The sequence below is a fragment of the Pseudopipra pipra genome, chromosome 5 (genome assembly GCF_036250125.1).
Source record: "Pseudopipra pipra isolate bDixPip1 chromosome 5, bDixPip1.hap1, whole genome shotgun sequence".
NCBI lineage: Eukaryota > Metazoa > Chordata > Aves > Passeriformes > Pipridae > Pseudopipra > Pseudopipra pipra.
This window is the reverse complement of record NC_087553.1, coordinates 12,033,947-12,056,502: the sequence shown is the minus strand read 5'-3', so window position 1 is coordinate 12,056,502 and position 22,556 is coordinate 12,033,947. Positions and strand designations below refer to the sequence as shown.

General features: G+C 39.6%; 1 protein-coding gene across 10 annotated transcripts in view; it reads right to left on the bottom strand.

Annotated features, from left to right (window-relative positions):
- Positions 1 to 22,556, bottom strand: part of SOX5 (SRY-box transcription factor 5) — a 300,825-nt gene that overhangs the window by 30,773 nt on the left and 247,496 nt on the right. For 6 of the 10 annotated variants that reach the window (XM_064654451.1, XM_064654448.1, XM_064654442.1 and 3 more), the window contains 2 exons: positions 6,766 to 6,943; positions 1,961 to 2,133 (listed from right to left, as the gene is read on the bottom strand). In XM_064654451.1, coding sequence (XP_064510521.1) covers positions 1,961 to 2,133; positions 6,766 to 6,943 — 351 coding nt within the window. The remainder of the gene's footprint in view (positions 1 to 1,960; positions 2,134 to 6,765; positions 6,944 to 22,556) is intronic. The other 4 variants (XM_064654452.1, XM_064654445.1, XM_064654446.1 and 1 more) reach the window with 1 other exon arrangement.

Below are 22,556 nucleotides of genomic sequence, written 5' to 3'. Positions count from 1 at the left end.
TATAGAACTCAGGATGAAGGCTTCCTGTCCAAAAGGATTTGGTCGGTTGTCACTTGACAATTCCCAGCCAGCACAAGGGAGGAGAGGGGGGAGATAGGTAGAGTTGTCTCTGCTTTGGAGGATTAAAAAAAAAAAAAAAAAAACCCAGAAAAAAAAAAAGAAAAAGGAAAAAAAAAAGGGTACAGATGCTTTCTGAATGCAACCAACTGCTGTATCCACAGCTGAATTCAATGCGCTTAACAAATAACGGCAATTTAGCTATGCTTGCGAGGAATAGCTTGAGTCACTTTGCATTAGCATCTGGCTGAGTGTTAAAGTCATTTCTACATGGGGAGCAGAGAAAAGGAATTTCTGCTCCGAGCATCCTTTCAAGAATGCTTAAATATTTGAATATAAATTCCTTTGTGCTTGTGATCACTTCTTCTTATATCTGACACTCTGCTTTCCCCTTTTCCCTTCTGGTACTCTTCTATGTGAAATGCCATAAACATGCTCCATCCCTCTCTTTCTTTCCCTCTCCCCATACCAGCACTCTTATTCTTCTAAGAAGATACCTATTACCCTGACCTCTTTTTTCCTTCCCCTTCCTCCCAAGAAAGTGCATGAAATTGGAGTAATTTCTACATCACTTACACTCAGGACAGGCTGATGAAAAAAGTACAGTGGTGAGAGACTCACATGTACGTTTAACATTCATTACCCAGGCTCTTGGCTCCTCACAGCTTATTGATCAAACTCCATCTAAAAACAGGGAAAATGGAAAGCTATCCAAATTACCAATCTGCTCATTCTGGACAATACTGTTTGACTCACAGTCTTCCTAGGATGACTGAATTTCAAGTTTCTGCTAAATAGCTGATCATTTTTATTCCATCTATTTTTCTGCCTACCTCAGTGAATCGCGCAAGACCTTAGAGTGCAAAGCCAGTCGAAGTGGTTTCAATAAAATGCAGTTGACACCAAATGTGACAATGGAGATCCTTGTGGTACTGCACAAGGATGGATGTATCACCCCAGAAAATACTGAAGCAGAAGAGAGGAACTGAGGAACGAGTCCTGCTAAGCATACGATGCTGAGATGCACGCAAGCATTTGGACGTATATCTTAGGTGGCAGAATTATAAGGACAGTTCACTATAAATGTGGCAGCAAGGACTGGCAGGTCTATTTATCCTCCATAAGCCAGGGCAGCGCACGGAAAGACATCAGGTATTTCCAGAGAAAAGCAGCAAATCACAACCTCACTGACATACAGGACAGTTACAGCGCATACAAATTTTTCTGGAGAATATTCACTTTGTTGGTATTTTGTCATAATGCAGCTTCACAGGCCAGTCCAAAAGCAGAAGGTGGTAAGGTCTATACGTTCTGCTGCCTCTAAGTTTCACTGAAAATATTTGGTGCAGTTTGTGTTGTCAATTCTCTGCTTTTTCAATTTTGTTAAGTCATCTAACGTGACATGACAGTGCTACATTGCAGTGGTCACAAAATATCATATATGACAACCTCACAAGGCTAAATACCCAGAAGCTGAGCCTGAGTATCAGCAAAGCTTATGTTCCTAAAGAAGCTTGAATATTTCAAATCCAGCTCATCTCACAAACACATGTAAGCATTTCCATAATGCAAGATTTCCACTTAGACCCAGAGATTTCCAAGATCACCTTCTCTTAATACACGCTGACAGGCTGGAACAGAGAATTAGTGGCCTCCAAAGTTCTTGTGAGGGCTTTAACTATCTCTGCCTCCCCCAGGGGTCTCCACATCTCTCTCTCATGTCATCTTTTGGTTGTGGTTTTCATTTTGCTTTTCACTTCTTTTTGAACTATTCTGTTTAAAAATGGGGAAGGAAAACCAGAGCAAGAAAAAGAAGGAAAGGAAGGGAGGAAGAACCTAGGTATCTGTAGGGAGAGCCAAATGCAATCTCTGACCCCTTGCAAAGGGAGTCTCAGAAACTCACCTTTTCTGTCCTGCAGTTGTTGAGACCCAGGCTGTTCACAACGGCCACCTTCCCATCCAGCACCTGCTGCTCCCTCCGAAGTTGCTCCTTCATCTGTCGGGCCTCCTGGATCGCCTTGGTAACAGCATCGTGGTCATTTAAATAACCTGACGACGTGATAGAAGAAAGGATGTCTTAAAAAAAGAAAGTTACAAGAAAACACTTTAGCTTTCATCGATGAAACGCGCCATTTATCGTTATTAATGAGAAAGAGTTAAAAAGCAAGGCCCAGAAACTCGTTCCATGCTTTGTAATTCTGTTGTTGTTATGATAGAGCCACCTGGATAGAAAGAATGAGAAACCTCGGTGCCAAAATCATCCTTCCTGCTATTTGATCCCATTAGTTTCAATATTTCCCTGACACTGCAGAGGTTAGCCCTGTGGTTTGTATGCAGCAGGATGTAACCGGATAAGAGTTAGGGGAAGCTTTGATCATGCCAGCAATCCCAAACTCTTAAAAATAGACCATTTCATTCTTCCCCTTCTTAAAACTTGTGAATACATTAAAATAAACCACAGGTGGCGGTGGTTTGCTATAGATATGAAATGCATAATGGCTGGAAAGAGAAACCTCATCTACCGAATGCTCCCCACCACCACCTGTCATTCACAAATGTATAAGAAACCACAGCTACACGGACCTACATTCCCACTCCTATTCATGCTGCTAATAGTAGGTCAAATGTCCACTGTTTTGCTGCAAATTCACAGCCTAGGGCTTAGCCTTAGTAGTCACTGAATTATTTCCTTTTAAAATGTTACAAGCATCACCGGCACAGCTAATACTATTTAATTTTAAATGTGACACTTTGTCATTTTTTTCCTTTAGCGTACTGTAGATTATACTTATTATGATCTGCATGTGATTTGTAGGATAGAATACTGATGGGAGACTCCAAGCCCCAGTCTATTTTTCAAACATTAAAGGAGAGGCTAATATCTATCAATCTCCCTCCCCCTCTCCACATCCCCACACGTGTGCGCACGCACACACTTCTTTCTGTCTTTTAACTAGGGCATAAAAACGGCATAAAATGAATCTGTAATATGAAATTGCCCAGAAAAGGGACTTCTGTTTGTGACATGAGGCTAAATCTAACCAGATCCATTGGTGAATTGTGACAGATGGAGGGACTGTGAGACAGAAGGCAGGCACTAATCACACACAAAATGACCGGCTTGCCTCAACATGTTCCATGGATTCCAGCAAACTTTACACCCTAATCCATTTTTAGAACAAAAAACATCTGGGCCATAAATCCTCTAATCTGCCAAAACACGCTATTAAATCCCATGATTTGTTGAAAAACACTAAGATTAAAGAAAGGAAATATAAAATGGCTAACTGCCGTGTTAGGAAAGTGTTATTAATACTCTTTCTTTGTCTCAATTATGAATGTTCTGTTCCTAAAGAGCCTTGTCTAATCATGTCAGATTACACATCCTTGTTGTATTGCTAGACTCTTCTATCTGATCCACTGATTGCCAAAAAACGTAGGACATTGTCTTGCTGCTTAAAACATTTCAGGGGAAGAAGCTGATGTCAGATTAGTTCAGTGCTGTGCTGCTGTCAGGATTTTAGTTTGGTTTGGGGTTTTATTGTTTTTTTAGACTGCAGACAGAATGGGACTGGTATTCCCATTTTCCTCGGAGTGTAAAAACTAGAGAGAAAAGTTTCTGTGCGGTTTGACTGCTGTTAATTGTACTAACAGTTAACTTTTGGCTAAATCCCCAGGAACCCTGAGAGTTTTATATGAAATAACTCGATTCACATTGCTTATATCAAATGACCCAGTTCAGTAATTCCCAGCCAATGGAATTCCAGTAATTCCAGCTTTCCCGGCATAAGGAAGGATATAGCCTGCACCAGCACAGAGCTACCAGCTGATTTTTCCTTTTTTTTTTTTTTTTTTAAACCTCCATTTTATCAACTTGCTTGGTTTCTTCCCCAGTTTGCATATGTTACTGATCAACCTCGCATGTAGTCTGAATAAATTAAAAAGGAAGCAAACAAACAGTAGTATTAGTGCTGGTTGTGCTCTTGATTAGAGTAGGTATAATACTTTCAATGTGCAACAGAGCCGAATTTGCCTAGGAACTGGAATTCATGCCCTTCTCCAGACTATTTGGCTTTTCCTGAATACTGCTATCTTTGAGACAGTTTGGCACATGACAGTGAATAAAAGCAAGCACTCCTTATGTTTTTCAGTAGCTGCCAAGATGCTGGTGTGCAGGGAAATGATTAATATAGAAGCGACTTGAATGTAAATTATTGTTGTTTAGGGTAGGTGGTGAATTATTGACAGAGAGGGGAACTGCATTACATAAAATGCACTTAGTTACAAGGATTGCCAAACTAGCACAGAGATGTTGCAGATAATGGCAAAGAGCAGAGAGAAGTTGTTTCTGTTTTTAGTACACGGACATATGCCTGTTCCCAAAAAGAAATGCTTGGATTTAAAGTCATACATGAAGCCACGACATTTGTGACTGCTCAGTCTGTAGCACAATTTATATGCTATAAGGATAGCTCTGGAAAGGGCTGTGTATCCGTATGCCCGAGTGCAGCTATGCTGTTAATCACTGAGGCTCCAAGTTTACGTCCCTCAAAGAGAACTGAACAATACCTGAGCGTTTCTCCACGCCATGGGAGCTGAGGGGCCTGAAAGGACTGCTTTTGGAGAACAGTTCTAATTTGAAGTTACTGGTGGTGAAAAGTGACGGCTCAACTGCATCCCAGCAAGGTGGGCTGTGCACACCTAGGACAGACAACTTGTGCCTTGTGTTGACAGCTCCAATCATTCAAATGGTGAAGGCAACTGTCTAGGAAATGACTCGAGTGTTTCCCAGTGAATTTTTGTAGAGGGACTTATCGCTCAAGATAAGAATGTGATCCAGTTTCTCTACCATTTTAAGGACCGTAGTACCTTTGCTAAAAATGCTATCAAGTTTTTTTTTTGTGGTGTAGCTCCTGCTGGAGGGTGACTTGAAATGTCACACTCACTTCAAGATCATCAAACGGTTTCATTACAGTAACGAGTTCAACTTGTTTAACTTTGGTTGGATCTGACCTAGCAGTTAGCAGGAGAAGACTCTGTAGGGTCTTCAAGAGCCTTTTCTTCTTCTAGTCCTACATTAAAGGATAAACCTTTGTTAGAAGTACATTATGTCTGTCCAGCTCCTGCACCAGTTAAAGACAGCTTATCTTGTATATACAGCATGCACAGTGATACTGCACAGCAACCTCAAAAAGTCACTTTCTATATTTGTAGCTGAGAGATATACAGCAGTGAACTCTATGTCATTAACAATAACTTAAGTATGTTATCTTTTGCTCCACAGTTTTCCATGGTTTATTAATGGTATAACACATTAATTCTTCTTACAAGAGTGACCTTTAAAGCTCTGTTCATCCTCACAGCTTTTATCCAATTACATTATCACTCATTACAGGTACAGCATTTCAAAATCTGCATCTTGTTAAAAGAAGTAAATTGCAGGGGTCTCAAACCTATGAAAAATATCAGGTGTGTAGGGAAAGAAGATTGGAGAGGAGAGAACAAGAGATGTCTTGCCACTGAGATGTGGGTCAGATGCTTAACTCCCCATCTAAATGTGATGTTCACTCTGCTTAAGGACAAAAAATCTAATGTGAAAAAATTGAAACCCCATGCATTGTGCATGGAGAGCAGCAGGGTCAAGCAAATTAAAGATGAAATGCATTACCACCTACCACAGTTAAAGAGTGCAGGGTTAATAAAAAAAAGAGGTGCTAACAATTACTAATGTCATATTTTAAAAATATTTCCACAGTCGTAATGTGCCACACCAAATAAAGTTTACTGCATAGCACTGCTGTATCACAGAAACAGCGTCTGATAAGTTTGACCTATGGCTTCTTTTGGTTTTTTTGTGCCATCCCTGAAAGTGGCCAGCAGGAGATGCTTTAGAAGAAACACAGAAAAGGTACATCTACCTCCTTTAATTCCGAAAAGAGAGGCTGATTTACGTACTGAAATCTTAATTCAGGTTATACTTCATCACTTCATGGAATAAATTATTTCAGTTACAAGGATGAAGAATGGGGGGGTGGACACATTTTTCTTATATACACAAAGAGCAGTCCCTTTAACCTATCAGATGTGTAAAATCACCACTAACATTGTTACTGCTTAGATGGTCTTTGGGCAAAGATGTAATTTTGGCAGGAGTAAGAAATATCACTGTTTTCTGGAACAATATTAAAAACAGCCAGTCAAGACTTTTTGCAAGATACAACATCAAATTTGGATTTTTTTAAATGAACATGGTAATTGTTTTGCTTATTACATCAAGGTAAAGTAATATTCCATGCAGCTTTTGAGGAGACTAAGGATTAAACCTGTAATTTTGGAAAGATGTAACTTTTAAGGATATTTTTGAAAGTTTATCCATTGCTTTTAGAGGACATAGTATAATATCACGGGTCTGTAATGCCCATCATTAGACAAGTCACTGTTTTTAATGCATGCCATCAAACAAACAGCATTTATTAACTTTTATTGGTAAAGCAGTATCTGAAATAATACAGGTCTTTGTTTTCTGAGCCTGTAAAAGCTCAGATACCCCTCCTGAAAGGTAAGTCTCTCTGAGTTTCTTCGCTGACATCAAGCAAATGTAGTGTAATAGTCAACCTATGACATCTCCTAGACCACTGACTGATAAGTGCCCACTTCCCATTTACACCTATGAATCGTTAAAGGAGGGAGACACAAGGCTGAGCTTACCTATTGTGTTAGCTCTGGCCGAAGGACTAGCTAACGTTGCTGGCACAGAGGACTTTAGCGAACTGGCCCCACTATTTATTCTCAGAGTTGGCATATGAGGAGAGGTGGGTGATGTGGGAGACTTGCCATCAGATGTCTTGGGTTTGGCTGAAAGGTTCAGAGGCTGGGCCACTTCATCCTACGACAAGCAGAAGAGAAAAGAATGTTATTACAAAACTGCTGTTGGCACGACACCGTCCAAGCAACGACAGCTGTTTTCAGCTCATATGAACTTCTAAACCTGAAAGGTTGTATGATATATATGAAGATCAAATGTGATATCATCTTGTCACTCCAGTTCGGAACTGAAATGACTGATAAACTGGAAAATTAGCATGACATGATCAGAGAACATCGTCCATTTGCACTTTGGATGAGAGTTGTCTCGGAAGAAATTATTCCCATCAACAAGATATATGCTTCTATCATGAAAATTAAGAGCAGTTTTCCAGTTATATTTCTGTTATTTTATTTTAAATGTTATATTCCTTAATGAAATAAGAATTGAAGAGCATATTCACTTAAAATTGAACCACCACCATCCAAACTGGGCAAACGTGTTTAAGTGAATGGGGTTTAAGTTGGGTTATTTTGATGATCCTTTTTTTGTGTGTTTTGGTGGGCTGGTTGGTTTGGGGTTTTTTGTTTTGCTGTTTTTTAACTTGTCCTTTCCCCTGCACTTCCCAGGCTTAGAATTCCAAGCACAAAAATATCACAGGAAATAAACACTTCTCCTTCACCTTAAGGAGAAAGCAGAAGAAACCTGTCCTTTCTTTCCACAAAATCTGAAACAATAACCTGGATAATTCTGCATATAACCACAGATGTTTTCCTCTTCTGCAAAGCTGAACTTCCAGATTTCAGTAATTATTATTATTATGTGAAAATAGAAAAATTGGGTGACATTTTTTGCAGGGTAACTGGAATTATTCCTAAACCTGGCTTGATTACACAGAGTGACAGACAGTGCTATAAAACACATTAAAATTCTAAGGCATGTTTTTTTGTTTGACCAACATAAAATACAGTGAGGGGAAAAAAAACAGAGAAGGGAGAAAAGGTTTTTCAACGAGGGGGTATTTTAGAAGTTATTTTAGCTGACTTTTAAATAGCCAGAACTAATGAATATGGTATTAGATCAAATCATCACATAATAGCTTAGCTCTTCTCTGACACTGTGACTTAGGAAAATCATCCTTTAGCTACAAAATATGTTATATCAGACAACTGGGTTTCAGCTCTAGGCACTGAAGAAACCAATTCTGATCTCTCTAAACTGTAAGTACATCTAGTTTTATAGAATTATTCCTGACTTACAACAATGCAAAGCTGACTGGAATTAGGCTCGTAATGTTTGAGTGTTTTACTGTTATCACGAAGGTATCTCTGACTACTATCATATAACACTGATTCTTTTCCACAGAGGGTGGTGTGCTGCAGTAAAGAAGGAATTTTATAGTTGCCTATCGCTTGTGGAAGCATGATGTAGATGTACGTCTACAAACACAAGACAACTCTGCAAAGCACCATCATATAACTTTTCCACTGCTTAAAGAAGCAAGCTCTAAGCAAAGCACCTTTGTTATATTTGATTATTTCTACATAGTTTTGGAACAGTCATAGCAGACAAACATATCAGAGGCATAATGGACAAAGCTGTCATCCTTAAAGTGGTGTCTAAGCCACCCTTGTGCATAAAATAAATGGGAAAAAAATTAACGCATAAAATTTGTATTAGGAGCTTATATTCTGTATTCTCAGAAGTGAACTAGGCACCTAGAAGGCAGACATTTGTTATCTTTTAGGAGACCTAAGCAGCAGGGTTAAAATGTTACAAGCACAACCAGCATTTGGCATTTTAAGAAGGGATTCATTACTTTACAGAAATACAAATCCATTGTATTAAATACGTAAAAATAAAGATAAAACAAAATTAGAATAAAATAACCTACTGGCCAAATGGAAGGGGGGCTTGCTCTGCTGTTCACTCAATTTCAATTAAAAACAAAAAAAATCCCAAAGCAGTGAACTCTAATGCTGTGAAATCAGTACTGAGAGCGTTGCATAAAAGTTTTAAGTACAAATGAGACAATAAACCAACCGAACACAGTGACCCTGTGCCAGACAAGGATCTCTGAAGAGCAAAGTCATCTATCTGGAAGACAGCATCAGAAGCAAAGCCAACCTGCCCACAGACTTGTTTCAGTTCAATCCAAGAGGGTTTAGTTTCTATGTACATTCAATTCTTGACCTCTGTTTTAAGTCTCAAGAAAAGGGGCTGATTAATGTCAGAAATGGTAGTAAAACCTGCAGTGTGCTCTCTGGCCACTGGAAATCTGACCAAGAGCAGCACCAATTCATAGGGAGCAGCAGCCAGTTACTGATGGGAATGGGTATCACTCGCTGCAAAGGCAGCTTGGATTCCAAACTGCATCCTCATGTTGAAAGGGTTTTTTTCAGTCTCATCCTTTTGCCTCAATCCCTCAGCTATCCTATCCCTATAAAGTTTATTTCCTTGCCTCCTCTTGCTCCTCCTTAGTTCCCTTTTTTTTTTTTAATCCTGGTGTGAAGGCAAGGTCTTGTACAAGTCCACTACAGAAGAGTGGTTTTGGTCTCATTTAATGTGAGTTAGAAACGGGGGAGGTGGTTTTTTCCATTGTAAGCATCCAGCAATGAGGCTGTCTGTGCTGTAACTATTCTTGGTAGTAAGAATGCTCTTCTTCATTCAAGTCAGCACAGCCGTTTCTGGAGCCAAGAAATACAAGGCCTTGTGGAAATAATAGAAGTCGACAGTTCCAGAGCTGATAAATGTCATTCCAAATTGCCCCTTCATTCACTTTCATTGTGTGTTCAGGTTAATGGTAAATTAATCGGAGGTCACAGAAGCTTGGTTCTCATAAAGGAGGATAAGTAAACAATTTTCAGCTATTTTATGTATTTACCAAAATGATATTACTTCGGTGTTTGGTCTTCATAACATTTTTACTTCTGTTATTTCAAAGAGCATTCTCAAATCCTCGCTGGAAGTCAAATGCATTAAAAATTCAGTCAGACAGTTTAGAAATCCTACGTTGCATCATGAGTTGGTAATAATTTAAGTAATTTCCTTTACCACAGTGGAACTACACTGATTTATTCCAAAAGACTCTAAAAAACACCTGGGAGACAGGTAATAACATACAATTGTGTTAAGTGTGAAGATGACTGTTAGGATGTTCACTCCTATAGTTGGTGAAGCATTTTATCCTTTTTCCTTCCTGCAGCCATAAATTCAAAATCCTCTGCTCTTGCAATTTAAATCAAGAACTGTCTTCATTATGGATCTGAGCCTGCATAACCACAAGAAGAATTAGGTGTTCGTCTACCTTTAATTTTTAACTATAAAACCTCCCATTTAACATTTTGCCACATTACAGATTAGCAAGCTTCACTTTCAGTTATATCAAGGCTGTCTGTAAGTGCAGCATGACAGCTAGGGCAAATAGGAGAAACAAAAGAAATAAAAATACCAGTAGTATCTTCAGGTAGATGGTATCTTTCAACAGCCAGGAGATTTGGTTTTATGCAGTGGGTCACAGGATCTAGAACTACTCCCTGCACTTAGTTTTTATTAGAGAAAGTACTGATTGTTCCCTGACTTTTTCTGACATGCAGTTATTCTAAGGTGCTGTTGATAAGGGCTTTTTTTCCCAAGCCAGTATTTTTTAAAGAGTTAAAGTCAAACGTTCATTTATATATCAGCCAAACTGATTAATCCTTAGACCAAAGGATTTTAAGACTCAAAAGGCTTGTAATAATATAAACACATGTGATGAAAGTAAAATATGATCCTGATTAAAGGTTTTGAAACGTCTTTTTTAAAGTAGCACATTTGTCTAACAAAACAAAACACACACACACACAAAATAAATGTAGAGAGTAAAGCATAAGCAAAAACACATGAAGGAGGGCTAATAAAATGAAGTACCCATAGCAAGAGCAAAGCATTAGTAAAGAGATTCCCATCCCCTGTATCACAGCAGTGTCAGAACAGTCACTATTCTAGGAAGAGCTGGTTTACTTCTCAGGACTGGGAAGCAAACTTCCCAGGAATGGAAGACTGTCATTAACCAAAACTTGAGTTTGGGGAATTTTTAAATCCTTGATTTGCTCTAGATTTTTTTCCCAGATGATCTCTAAGTATACGATGGAAGAAAGAGTAACCCTTCACCTACACCAAAATTTGGGGGGTAAGTAAAATATTCAAGAGCTGTGTTTCGTAGTTTCACTCATCCTGAATTAGTATAACTTTGAGCTGTCATATTTAAGCACTAGACACAGGAAATCTCCAAATGTAAGTGCCTGACAAGCAACATGTAAACAGAAATACTGCTGGCGAGTTGAGTGTGCATCACACTGCTTTTATAAGGTTTGTATGGTCCTTTGAAAAGGTAAAATGCTAGGTTAACACAAAGTGCTTATTAACATGGGAGGAAAAAATAAAAAAGAGGGAAAAGGAAAGGATTTGGCCACAGTCCTACAGTAACTTAGCGGCAGAGCTTCAGACAGACCCAGGAATTCTGACTCGCAGTCACCACTCTTGAAATAGTTGGCTGAAATGGTGTCTTTTCTAATCTTTCAATCATGCTGTCTCTGTTTACTTCCTCCTCAGATAAAAGGTTAATTTATCTCTATGAAGATAGATACGGGAAAAAAAAGGGAATAAAATCAGATTTTGAGAAACTCTCTAAACCATTTATTAAAAATGGCACTATTTCAACACCAAGAGCTAAATAAATGACAGATAGTCCAGATGAATGAACTAGTCTCGGAGAATGAAAAAAAAAAAAGAGGAAGGATGGGGAAGAACTCAGACAATTCATTAGGATTTGATAATCTCACTCCTTTACACATATTTTAAAGATTAGCGGACTATTAAAATACAGTAACTGAATTATTGTACTGTCATTTAAATCCGAGTGCTGTATCCCACTGTGGCACACACTGAAGGTCCAGGTTGCACGGTTTATTACAAAATCATGAACTACCCTGTGTATCATCTGACTGGCAATACAAATGTGCTTAAATGACCTGGCATAAGCACAGCCCAGCCTGCTCTGCTAAAGAGGCTTTTCATGACCTCTGGGAACAGATTCACCACATCTTGCTGCCTATTTAAATGACCTTGACAGTACAAATTACAGCCAAATGAGTTAGAAATAAGAAGCCAGAGAGGGGGGTTTCTAAAAGAATGCCTCTGCCACCTCACCAGAAACAAAGCCTCATTCCCCCACCCTGGTTTCTGTTTCATGGAGATCTTCATTGCAACAGAAATGCAAAATATGGAGCACTTACTGGCATGTCTGGGGCAGAAGACAATGATGCTATTGTTGCCCACTGAACAATGCAGCCACTCAGTAGCTTATCCATTCAGTCTTGTGCTCATCCAGAAATGCCTAACTGAAGTATATCAGAAACCGAAGTGCAACAGCATAGATGCAAAGAAAATCCTTTGGCATCAGTGTCCCTCAAGACTACAGTTGTCCACACACTCACACAAAGATACTGGCAGCTTCCTTCACATCCCCTCCCCTTCCTCTGAAGCTACTCATGGTGAAATTATCAGTAGTGATAATAAGAAGCCGAGAGGTAAGGGCAGTTGTGAAACATGTTGTATAAATGAATCATGCTGCTGATATTATCCTCACTGATGAAATAATTGTATTAAATTAAGCAGGGATGTTCACATGACAGGATGGGTGAATTAGATAATGCTCATCTGCAGCTGTACCTCCTCCTGCCACATTCGTAAGTTTTGATTAAGAATAATGTGTCCCTTCCTGCAAAGGTGGAAATTTCTCTAACTACATAGAAAAAGAGGTGAGATGTAAAAACAGGCATCTTGGTTATGATATTATAATAAACACAAGAGAATTATTCTTCAGGTTCAGGGAAGTCAGTTTATCATACTCTTGCCCAGGAGTTTCATCACCAAAAGCAGAAGGTATGACTAGACTGGTTAGAAAGGAAAAGGTACCAAGGACAAGGCAGAGGGCAGGTATTAAGAAGAACTGTCTTCTTTCTTTCTGATTCTTCAAAGTGCACAGACTTTTCCTTCTGTGATAGCTGCAGAAACATCTCTGTCTGGATTTTTTCTACATCCAGAGCAGCTTTTTTTAGTGGTGTTGCTTTTTGTCATTCTCAGAAGGCAGACACTTCCTGGATTCAGTGCATGTTATCCAACCACAGTTAATCCTCCAGACTTTACTGATATAGCCCAAATACTCTTATTCATGGGACTCAAAACAAAGGGGGTAACTGAGCTGCCTTGTGACAAATATTCTTTTTGCTCTCTGGTCTGCTTCTTTTAGGGGACTACTCAACAAATAAATTACTCCCAAATGCTGATTTATATGCTGGGAGTATTATTGCCCAGTTTCCATTCCTGTTCATAGGGAAAAGCAGTGCAGGAACTCATGGACTGAATCTGCTGTGTAGTACCTGGGACAGACAGGACTTTTACCCAGTCTTCTTTTGCAACACTAGGGGCTCTCAGTGAGGATACTCTCTGGGAACTCTGTCCTCTCAGAAAGACCCCTAACATCCTCCCCTCTCGTTTTTCTTTACAGGAAGCCTAGTTGCCAGGAAAGAAGTCTGCAAGTTACAAAGACTAATTTGCTGCCCTGGAAATCCCAAGCTTTTGATTTTGTCTGGTCCACACGTTGCCACAGCAAAAAGCAGAGAGCTTCTGGGTGGTTTTCCCTTCATATCCAGTGTTGTTTTCCTGAGCTGTATGCAGGATTCACAACCAGATATAAGAAGAACAAAAGAGGAGCATACAAAAGGTCCTGTTTAGAAACATGGCAGGCCCTGGAAGCTGGGTGCCTTCCCCTCTGCCCCACAACCTTTTTATCTGATGCACAGCACTTACTCTATCGTACCTCTATTTTATAAGCCACAGAATACAGATGCTGAACTCATAGAGAAGAAAATGCCAAACAAGTCTAGGATCATTTTAGTCCTCCAGCTAGCTCAGACATGGAAGAGTGTGGGATGTTTCAGCTGCAGGGCAGCCTAAAAGCAGTGTCTAGGGAGAGAGCCATGTAACTCCCCTTCAATGGCTACATCTGATGATGACCTGGGGCAAAGGCCTTTGTTTTGTAGCAACTGGTCAGACCTCTGCACACAGAACCCTAAAAGCAACTATTTTTTAAAAGTCTTCAGGAAACACGAGTGTTGCACTGGGACCTCACCCTCTGGGGTCTTGCAGAGCACCAGGCAGGCTGCTTGGCCAACAGAATACACCAGGGCATGCAGCTTAGCAAAATGAGCAGAAGGGTATGTGTTTACCCAAAATTCATTCGTTTAGTTTCACAAATCCTCACAGATGCATCCTCCAAACCATACTTGCAGCTTCTGGCTGGCTTTGGACTGTCAAAACGCCCACTATCCTTGTGAACTCTCCTGATAATCTCCACAGACAAACAGTACAATATGTGTGAGCAAAGTGGCTGGTATGAGATTTCTAGGCTATTTTTGCTTGATCATGAGTTCTCAGTCACACCAGCCTCTAGGGAAACCTGATGACTTATGGATGCTTATCCCAACCCAGATCCAAACTTCAAGCATTCATTTTCATCCATACAGAAGTAACTGACTTACTGCTATCACAATTATTCTGCTGCTTGGGCCCTTCTGTTCGACTGAAACAGTGAAGAAGTGAGAGTTGCTCACCACACGTCTTAGAACCTAGTATGTGGATTTTCAGTACAGCATGAAACAAAACTGCAGGAACAAAGGTTTTAGCATTTGCTTGCACCTCATAATGAAAAAGCTCCTTCTCATTCTGCATCTCTAAGTGAGTGAAAATTTAACTCAGTACACCCATTTACAAGATAGCTTCAGTGAAGCTGCTTCTGAGCAAATCTTGGCAGGTTTGGCCTGAAAAGTGAAGGGCCCATGCTGAGTAAAGATAAAACATGAGTCAGTGCAGAGAGACCAGCCACTTGGAATTCTGCTAGTCTGTATATCATGTCAAACTTGGGTGCTGTTGTTAGCTTTTTGCATCTAATAATTATTGTTCAGCTGTATTTCTCACATCACTGCTGTACCTATTTATTTGGTATAATGCTATTAATGAAGTGCTTCCCTAAGGCGGCTCAAGTCAGTGGCTAAGCAGGAAGAGTGATTTAGGCACAGGTCAGCAGGGATTGACGCAGACACTGCAAATCTTCAGGGGAAGATAACAACTGATTTTTCATACTTCTAACCATGCAAATCTCTTTACATGCGGTAAAAATCATTAGAAAGGATCACAAAATCGTGAGAGGACAGGAAGGGAGAGGATTCTTCCTACAAAGAATGCTTCTTCCAAACTGCCCCCACTGAAATACATAAGGTGCAAGAGGGAAAAATCACTTCTCCAGCATACCGTAGGAATATTAATTAATTAAAGCTCATAATGACTCTGACAGCTTTTGCCTTATTTTACGAATGGGAAGGATAAGGCACAAAGTGGCTAAATGATTTGCCTAATCTCACACAGTGAGTAAACAGCTGAGTCATAAGGAAGAGCAGAGCAACTGCCACTCTTACTCAGACCAGTGTTTGAGGGTTTCTTTGATACTGTACTGAACCTCCTGAAAAGTCCAGCTGCTTCAAAAGAAGTTGCAAGAAAAATATAGTGGTCAGACAGTCTGAGCTGTTATGTAATTCTGAACTTGTGCTGGGCAGAAACTGGAGTGGTCTGTGGCCCAGAGCATGATGACTTGTAGCTTGGGTATTGGTTAGATTTTTGGTTTTAATCCTTTCAACGTAATTCTGTCCCAGTAAAACCCACTAAACTTGTGGAGTAGTGTCCTTAAAAATGCCCTCTCCCACCTATAATAAGGCTGTTTAAAGAAATGGAAATAGACATTAGACTGGATTTTGTTTGCTGCCTAAATTGAACCTCGAGTCACCGCCTTCCAACGAATAATCCCCAGTAAATGTTACGCAGAATGAACAGCAATGAAAACAACAAAACCTGAAAGGACAGGGAAGGACTTGGAAGGAAATAAAACAAGGACCTGCAAAGCCAAACAGCATTACAAACTGGTACATTTTAAATGAACAACAAGAAAACAGAAGCCACACTGATCAAAGCCTCCCACCTCCTCTCTGTGGTGGATGACACCTTCGCTGGGAGCACACCACCACCTCTAACCCCACACCTGCAAAAGGAATTAATTTCAAAAAGAATACAGACCAAAGCGAACCGTATCAAAACAAATTAGCAACAGACCCCTCCTCCTGCTGTGGTCAGGCAGGAGAAGCAAAGATGCTGCACAGTTGCTTAAGATTCAGGGGGAAAAAATACAAAACAAAACAAAACAAAACAAAAAAATAACCAAAACCCAGCTGTTGAAAACTTAAGAAGAAAAAAAGTCAAAAGAGCTTGCAAGAAAGAGATTTCAAACAGCTTGGACAACTGGCAGTGGACTAAGAAATTCCTTTTCAAAACACACCTGTGCTTTCTCTGACTCTGGTTACCTCTGTGTACCCTAGGTAGATTTTACACTGCAGCAATATATACAGCATTAGGAATATGCAGTGCAAAGATAATATACACTGTATTTATTTATAGATACATACAACTGTAAGAAAAATGTCAAAATATGTTTTGTAACTGTAGATACGACCTGCTTGACAATTTGTTTTTTCCAACTAATAGCTTTTCAAAGGAAACCTATCAACACAAAACTCATCCGTCTTCAAGGCTTGTGTGCTGTTAACAACATCCCAGATCACTAAAATCAAAATGATTTTACAACTCTGCCTTGCTGGGTATTTTTTTCATTTCACCTCCTTTTAGCAGCAAGACGAAATCTAATCATCAGTTCCAGAAACTGAAGGGAGTTTAATGTACTGCAGGGAACGTTCAAAGCAAACACATACTCCTTCATTAAGTACTACACTCAAAGAAGAAGAATTTGTTTAATATTTATACCCCATCCATAATCACGTACACGGAGTCAACTACTTGAGAGTACACCTGTTGAGAATGGTCGTTCCTTTTCCTATGCCACAGTCATGCCTTTTTTTAATTGCTGATTTTTGGGTCATGCCAAAGAGACTTGGGTTCAGTTCCCGACTTTCCAAAAAACTTTCCCTGTGAACTTGAATGAGTCACTCATTATCTAATCTGCTGTACACTGTCACCGATATCTTTGCAAAGTTATATTACCAACTAAAAATTTTAGTGTTTTGCACAAGTGCAAACAGCTACAGAAAGCAAAGGGCTTTTGCCTCAATTCTCTACTCACGAAATTGGAGAAAATACATCCTTTCATCTTTGTAAAGAGTTTATTCTATGCAAGCTGGGCATACCTCATATATATGTTTATGTAACTGCATGGGGACACCACCATTTACAACCCTATAAGTTTAGTAAGTACTATTGATACTATATAATTATCCTAATCAACATATTAATCAATCATAATAATCATAATAAAATTGAAATATTTTGTCGTTTCTTTTTTCTTTTTTTTTTTTTTTTTTTATTATTTGCTGCTGTCTGTACTGAACACAGATTACAAGGAGAACAGCGTTGAAGGAGTATTCAGCCTCCCCTGGTGAACAGACTTCAGTTCTTATTCCTGATTCACACCAGCAAAAATGAAATCACCATCAGGACTGGTATTGGGGCCAAATTGCTGGCAGGCACAATGAACCACTAATTGCTGGATTCATTAGTAAGACTCATAGTTTGTCCCCATGAGATGCTGAACACTTTCAGTTCCTTTTAAAACCTTGCATCTTAGAAATTACAATTAACAACTGCAAAACTAGTATTTTTGTTATACTGTAGAAGCTCAGCAGGAATTTGAAGTCAGATCACAAGAATGCCAAAAATCTATTATGTAAAATTAGGCAGATTTTTATCTACCATTTCCCTGTTAATTCTGTAGAACATACATGCATCCACACACAACAGATACTCCATGCTGTTCCTCAAGCCTAAACAATTGGTTAAAATAGTTCTTGTAAAGCTGAGGGACACAACTGCCTTAAAAAATACCTTTCAAATAGCCCCAGTATCACACTGTTAAGACCGACCTATTCTTTTCAGACATAAAACAAATGTCTATTTAAGAACACATCCAAATGCATTTCCATCACTCAGCCAGAACACATTCACCTCCCAGAAGCCAACACTGTGAGATGGAAAGGGAGAGGGAGACAGAGAGAGAGGAGACCTTTAGTCCACCTACTGGCTTCACTGAAGGCAATGAATCCAGCCCTAGCTCATTTCAAGTAGGTTCAACTGTGTCAAAGGTTACCCACAAGCTATTTCTTGATGATTTATAGCTGATGTCTACAGATCTTTTTTTATTTTAATGATGACTTCAATACAAACGTTAAGACATTCTTTGTCTTCTCAGAAGTATATGAGAGGGAAGTTGACATCTTAAAAAAATATCTGAAGAGGCTGATTCGCTATTTCTGAACAGGGCCAGCTCTGGGCAGTTTTTATATCTTATCCAGAAGAAAAAAAAAAGGGGAGGAAAAAACAAAAAGCCCCCTTCATCCTTTTCTCTCATACTAAAGCTGCTATGTTTTTGTGACTTATTCTGGGCACAAATCCTAGAGCACTGACTCAAAGTGTATGTCACCAGTTAATTACCATCAAGACAAGACACTACGAAACTTGGTAAGCATAAGATAATTTTATCTCTTCATTAGTAATAACATGTATTTATATAGCATTATTTTGCTCTGTTTGAGCCCAAAGCTATTTACAAAGTGAGTCCCAAATGATACTATCATGGGAATCCTTCTACCCAGCACCAAACTGTAATCATTTGGGGGTGAAGAACAACAGCCCAGGACAAGCAGCAGCAAGGCATACTGCATCCATCTGAAATTTAAGATGCCATGCTGGTAAAACTGCTGAGAGTTGTCCAAATGTGAGATTATTTTTAGCCTTAAAATTCATGTGTGTGCATGCGGGCGAGTGTGCACACGTGGTCTGTGTGTATGTTTGGCAGTGGTCATCAATATGGACATTCTGAATGCACCAACCGATCTCCATCAGGTTTGATGAAGTCCTCAAACATCCCACATATTCTGTGTAGAGGGACAGTGGGGTAGGGGACAGTGCTGGAGCGTTCCTCTCCAAGTGGTAGGCTTTACCACTTCTGATGATCCTGGAGCATCTTGCTCATTTTAAAAGGCAAGCAGAAGATGAAGTCTCTGTCTACTTTGTTCTGCTCTGCAGTCCTCTGAATAGCTGTGCTATTTTCCTGCTTAGGCTGGCCAAAATAATGGAACTGTTGTTTTTCTCACCCACGAGCCCCAGTGAAATGCAGCTGGTCGGCACAGTAGTGAGTCTCCCAGGTATTACACCACCACATCCTTCTGCCCAAGAGCTGCAGTTCACTGGGAAGACTCATTTTGTGCAGAGAAACTGCTGTCTCGAAGGCTGTGAATCTGGACATGAAAGGTTGTGGACAAACAGTCATATGACACCATTTAAACTTCTGATATCATGAACAAAATGCTACTTCACATGCATTTCTTAGCCAAATGTATGTGCTGAATTTTCCTGACCCCAAACTTGGCCTGTGTCTTTTATGGAAAACCTTGAAAGCACAGGCTATCCACACAATTATGATGAATAATAAGCAGAGAGATTCATCTCAGAGTTCTAATTGCAGACTCTATTTTCAGTGGACATCTGAAACTAGAATAAGAGTACCCAGAAAGGGATAAAACCTAATTTCAGAGAAGACTAAGAATATTGGAAATAGGCACAAAAAGGGCTCATCCTGACCTGTAAGCAAAGCAGAAAAAACCCAAGAGTTTAAACTAGAAGGGCTCAAGATTTAACAAGGCAACCAACGGCTAAATTCAAAATATATTAACTTACAGCTGTAACCTGAAGCCTATACAGCTTTTAGCATGGCTAAAGATAAAAATAATCAGTGACCTGGAATGACTGCTCTCCCTGAGAGAGCTACCTTTGGAAAGAAAGAAATTCACAAGAACCCACACAACAAAAACACTTTCCAGAATTGCTACATGCATAGTTTTCTTCCTAATTGTACACTGATTTAGAGCTTCTTCACTAATTCTGTCACTATATTACTCCCTTTTCCAGCACACTGCTTCACAGTTTTCTCCGGAGCATTTCGGAGACAAATAAATGTACCCCTGAAACTCAACTTTAGGAAGCTTTTTGTGCCAGTTTTCCCATGGACATGTCATGTTGGGTTGTGTTTGTCACTCTGCAGCTCCTGTTGTGTTCTGTTAGCCTGGAATCACGTAACACGATGTGGCTGATTCATGACGTGACATGTCACTGCCTGGCATGTCAGCTGAAAGCCATACAAACCCATGTGCTTCATCTCCACGCACACATACACATCTTGGAAATGCCCCCCTTACTCTGAATCCCCTAGCAGGTGCTGGCACATCCACTCAAAAAAGTTGAAGGAACGCTAATAAGTTATGAAATACTCGAAGTTACATTCCCTCCGTAACATCGTGATTAGAAACTGAAAAACCTTCTCTGCAGTGTTCCCATTAGAGACAAGGTCTTCCCCTCCATGCTCTCTGTGTGTGTCAAGATACTGAACAATCTTTTATCAAAGACTTTTTTCTTAATTTTTCTTTTTTCCCCGGGATACCAGTCATGGCAAAAGCTTATCTTTACTTTAAAAGCAGCTGGGAAAAATGTAGCAACCGAAATGAAACAAACAGAAACTAAACTCATTCATTAGCACTGAAAGTACACATTTGAATTCATAGTCTGGCAGCATTAATGGACAAAGGCACACGATCAAGCCTGAAACTTTAAACTGGTTTCATGTATTAAATCCTGTCAAATTACATCAAGATCCAAAATGGTTTGTTGCGTCAGCTTGTCTGCCTCTGATTGTCCTTTGGATGCTCTCGAATGTTCTCTCTGGATACTACAGCAGCACTTTCACTGGGAGATTCTATAGTAAAAAGTCTAATTCTGCTGAGAAGTATTTATGCCTTAGCAGAATTGCCAACATGAAATCTTCCATGATTTGAGACTGGAAATTAATCCCACTTGATTAAAATAGTAACTCATAGATTAATTTTCTTAGCTGCTTTCTAAGCCTTTGAGATACATTTATACCAATCTAAGTTTCAGCCATGACAACCTGAAGCTTTTTTGTTCAAATGAGATTCTCACATATCCACATGACTCCGGGATCTGGGGCTTTAAGGAAGCTATCCATTATAAAATCATAAGATGTAGCCACAGCGCTTGGAAAAGTATGTGTCCTCTGAAGATCCTTTCCACATAATGTCTGTGATTCCCTCTTTTGCACCAGCTCATTTTACGCTAAATAATTAGAACTGCATTCTGTACAGCAATTGGGTCATTCTGAGAAACCTGAGTGGAATATTTGCCAAGCATTCCGTATAACTCTGAAGTTAATACTAACCTATAAGAAACTGCCTTGCTGAATTTGAAAATGAAACAGATTTTTCCATTCTGCTGCTGAATGTTGCTTCTCTTCTGCTATCCACAGTTACCAGGGATTAGAGATTAAAATGTTTCAGATTAAAATATTTTTGGAGCTCCCTTGTTACATGATTATCACTGAGCTGTGGGTACAGGAATACTTACTGCAAAATATATTTCTTTGCTGCTTAGTTTGAATTCCTTTCTGCCAGAACGTGTCAAGAGGAGCTAATTTCAAATCTAGCATGTAACGTGGATGCAAACCACCCTCCTGCAGACAAAGCAAGCAGTCTTTGGAAGCTGCTAGACTGATCACATTAGAATTTGATTCAACCACCTCAGAAATCCACTTTCCATGTGAAAAAGAAGTTCTACATTTGGCAAAACATGGCCACACTGCTGTCCACCAGACAGGGCCAATGCAGCCCATGCACTTTCCTTTTGATTACTAACACATGCCCACAATTAATAACACAAAATGCCCAAACACTTAACCTGAAGCTGCAAAAGGCAAGGTTTGATTCCCAAAGTGAAGTACCTGGTTCCCTTCTAGAAGGATCTGGCAGAATAAGAGTTCTCTGCTCCATTTCAAGCTGTCTCCCAATCCATCAAATAGACATTGCTACAGTTCTATTACTTACACAAGCCTGTACTCCTGGAATGAACACATCCCTTGTTTCAGAGACTCTTAACATCTCAGAGTCTAAAAAATAAATCTCTGGAATAAACGATGACCTTTACCTTGTAGAAATTTTATATTCTGAAGGAAAGTAGAAATTAATCTGATATTGGCATAACCTGCTGGTTTTTACCTATATTTAACTTAAGAGCTAATATTGGTCCTTCATTTTATCAGTGCTGCGATACTCAGCAGCCCCCAGTGAGGAAACAGATGTCCCAAGCTGAACTTTGCATATTTCTCCCATAGTTGGTCCCCTTTTCTCAGCATAAAGACTGTCTTCTAAACATTTTTCAACCTTCCCTATGGAACAAACCCACCCAAACATAAGGAGGATCAGCAAAAACCACTGCAACCAGAAAAAATTGAATTTTTCTCCATTTCTTTATGCAGCTCCAGATTGCATGCTCTCCTAAAGCCCTTTTACTGCTATTTTTAGGACTTAGTGGCCAACTGGCAACATCATCTCAACAGCTATCTTAGTGGCATTAAAAAAATCCTGACTTTGTGACACCGTTTTCTTGTTTGGGACTATTCCAATCTCTTTTTCCAAAATGCTGCTTTCTCATTCAAGGTCTTTGTTACAACTGACACTGTGTGGGCAGTTCT